Source organism: Dreissena polymorpha, chromosome 3 (genome assembly GCF_020536995.1).
Source record: "Dreissena polymorpha isolate Duluth1 chromosome 3, UMN_Dpol_1.0, whole genome shotgun sequence".
Taxonomy (NCBI): Eukaryota; Metazoa; Mollusca; class Bivalvia; order Myida; family Dreissenidae; genus Dreissena; species Dreissena polymorpha.
The window spans coordinates 69,744,650-69,748,135 of NC_068357.1; the positions used below are offsets into that span (position 1 = coordinate 69,744,650).

The 3,486-nt window shown below is 35.8% G+C and overlaps 1 protein-coding gene across 1 annotated transcript in view; it reads left to right on the top strand.

Annotated features, from left to right (window-relative positions):
- Window positions 1-2,619, top strand: part of LOC127872319 (cytochrome P450 4F6-like) — a 12,031-nt gene extending 9,412 nt beyond the window's left edge. The window contains exons 11-12 of the mRNA XM_052415648.1: window positions 1,594-1,658; window positions 2,473-2,619. Coding sequence (XP_052271608.1) covers window positions 1,594-1,658; window positions 2,473-2,619 — 212 coding nt within the window. The remainder of the gene's footprint in view (window positions 1-1,593; window positions 1,659-2,472) is intronic.
- Window positions 2,620-3,486: the final 867 nt, after the last annotated feature.

Sequence of the window (3,486 nt, forward strand, 5' to 3'; positions counted from 1 at the left end):
ACTACTACTACTACTACTACTATTAATTCCACTACTACTACTTCTACTACTACTACTACTACTGACTACAACTACTTACTACTACCTACTACTACTACTACTACTACTACTACTACTACTACTACTACTACTACTACTACTACTACTACTAACACTACTTCTACTACTACTACTACTACTACTACTACTACTACTACTACTACTACTACTACTACTACTACTACTACTACTACTACTACTACTACTACTACTACTACTACTACTTCTACTAATTCCTACTACTACTTACTTCTACTACTACTACTACTACTACAACTACTACTACTACTACTACTACTATACTACTGCTACTACTACTACGACTACTACTACTACTACTACTACTACTACTACTACTACTACTACTACTACACTGCTAACCCTACACTACTACTACTACTACTACTACGACTACTACTGCTACTACTCCACTACTACTACTACTACTACTACTACTAGACTTCTTCTACTACTACTACTACTACTACTACTACTACTACTACTACTACTACTACTACTTCTACTAATTCCACTACTACTACTTCTACTACTACTACTACTACTACTACTACTACTACTACTACTACTACTACTACTACTACTACACTACTACTACTACTTCTACTAATTCCCTACTACTACTACTACTACTACTACTACTACTACTACTACTACTACTACTACTACTACTACTACTACTACTACTACTACTACTACTACTCTACTCCTACTACTACTACACTACTACTCTACTACTACTACTACTACTACTACTACTACCAATACTACTACGACTACTACTACTACTTCGTCGCTACTACTACTACTACTTACTACTACTACGACGCTACGACTACTACTTACTACTCCTACTACTACTTCTACTACTATACTACTACTACTACTACTAATACTAATACTACAGGGTCAGTTAATTAATATTGTGCGACAGCGTAGCTCAAGCCCACTATATGATGTATCACCTATATCACACCGTGCGGGCTCAGTAATAACGCGTGTTACGAATTGTCTTACTGATTACCATTCTTTATCAGCTTCAACTAAATAAAAGGAGAACAGATTTTTTATGACGTTGTGTTTTTAACTCCGTCCCGCCAACCATATTCACCATAGTAAAGAAAAGCAATTGACTTTCTATAAAAAGCGACGAGGGTCGGCATGTGATTCAGCTGGAATAGTCAATGAAAAAACTAGTAGTTTCTACGAGGTTTTGTAAAAATACATACATATAGTAAAAATACATACGAGCCTTGCTCTGTGAAAAGGGGGTTAAATGCATGTTCGTAAAGTATCGTCCCAGATTAGCCTGTGCAGTCCGCACAGGATAATCAGGGACGACACTTTCCGCTGTTATGATATTTTTCGTTCAAACAAAGTCTCTTCTTAGCAAAAATCAAGTTTATGCGGAAAGTGTCGTCCCTGATTGGCCTGTGCGGACTGCTCAGGCTTATCTGGGACGACACTGTACGCACGTGCATGAAACCCATTTTTCCCAGAGCGTGTCCCATTTGTATGCTTAGTTTAACATTGCAGGCGTACGGGTAGCCCATATCCCTGTTTGCGGTACATCGGGATCCGGAGTATGGGATAATCCTCACGTGAGTCAATTCCTTTTACTTTAGTCGACTTACATTTACATAAAATCAAGCCATGTGTCGTTAAAATGTTTACATACTCTTCAGAAACCATAAATCATGTTATATTGTTTGAAGTGATTTATTTTCAATATCAAATTTTCCAAATTCTTAAATGTATATGACTTGTCAGTGATTCTATACGTTATTTAATGAGAAATGTCTAGAAAAAAAGCAATTTCATCGTCTAGTAATAATATTCTTTTAAATTGACACTTTCTTGTTCCTGACCTATATTATCAATATTTATTAATATAAAACTATCATATTATTAGCATTGTATTATTAATATACATATATCTACGGACTGAAACGCTTTCAGTTGACCAAAATCTTAGCTTTCAGTCATTGTAAATGTCTGCTTAGATCTGTAAGCATATCGATCGTTTCCAGTCCAGTCTAGTACTTTACTAATAATAGTACTACTACTTATAATTCTAAATCGCACTAATTATTTTACAGGAGTTTGACCCTGAAAGAATTTACCCCTGAAAAGAATGTGTCGTCAATATATCACTTACCTTTTTCCATCGGCCCTAGGTAAAACGCTTTAATATGTACCGGTAAACACTTTAAATTAAATAAATTAAACATAGTTACAACGTTGCTTAACTTTTTAATATATGTCATATTGCTTGTATAATAATAACTTTTATTGGCATCATTGTCAATGTACACTTGACTAAAATAACGTTCTACAATGATTACAATCAATGAAAAAATATTCTAAGTTTCACACAAATTTGCCCTTTACAACAGGAACTGTATCGGCATGCAGTTTGCCTTGACACCGGTCAAGGTCGTTATCTGCGAGGTGCTTCAGGAACTTTCACCTGACCTTGAGCCCGGCAAGGAGGCCCAACCAGAAAGCATGCTCATCCTCAGGAGCAAGAACGGAGTGTACCTGAATATCAAACCTCTATAGCACAAACACGAGCAAGAACGGAGTGTACCTGAATACCCAAACCTCTATAGCACAAACACAAGCAAGAACGGAGTGTACCTGAATATCAAACCTCTATAGCACAAACACGAGTTTTGATGTATATACATGTATTTTTCATAATGATGATGGACAAGTGTTTGTATTGATGCGTGTGTGAGTACAATATTAAATGCCACTAAGGGGGATGTTTGGCAAACAAAGGAAAATAAACAGTTAAAAATATAATTATTATGTTTTTTGTGTGTATGTTTTCACTTTTAACGTGCTTTAAAATTTATCTTAACAAGAACAGGACATTTATTTTTAAAGGATAATAGGTATCAATTAATAGTAAGATCCGGGACAAGGATTAGTCAAAAGATTTGTACCGATTTTACACCGTGGAGCCGTGTCAATACCGCTGACCGGACACGAAACGTGCATATTTAATATTAGAACCGCAGCGGCAGATGTGGCAGGGTTCGGTATAAGGAGAACTTTTAATGCCTTGCTTTAAGAGCTAGCTTTTATAGCGACGCGGTAGAGTGTCTGTCTGATATGGAACCAGGAGGTTCCAGGTTAAATCCCTATTGTGATCAGGAATTTTTCTGGCTATGTTACACAGGCATGGACGATTTTTTTTTCTCAACAAAATGTCAAATTAAAACAATTTAATGTTTATTTTAACATAACAAATGCATATAAAGTGTACATTTATGGCTTTGTTTCGAAATATGTTGTTACTTCGCGAAAATTTGTCACTCATGTATCCAATTTTGAAAATAAAAGTAGTCTCAAAGTGGACAGTACTGCTGTCATTGCACTCAGGTGAGAAAAAAGCGAGTTTCTTTATCTGAAAGCATGTCA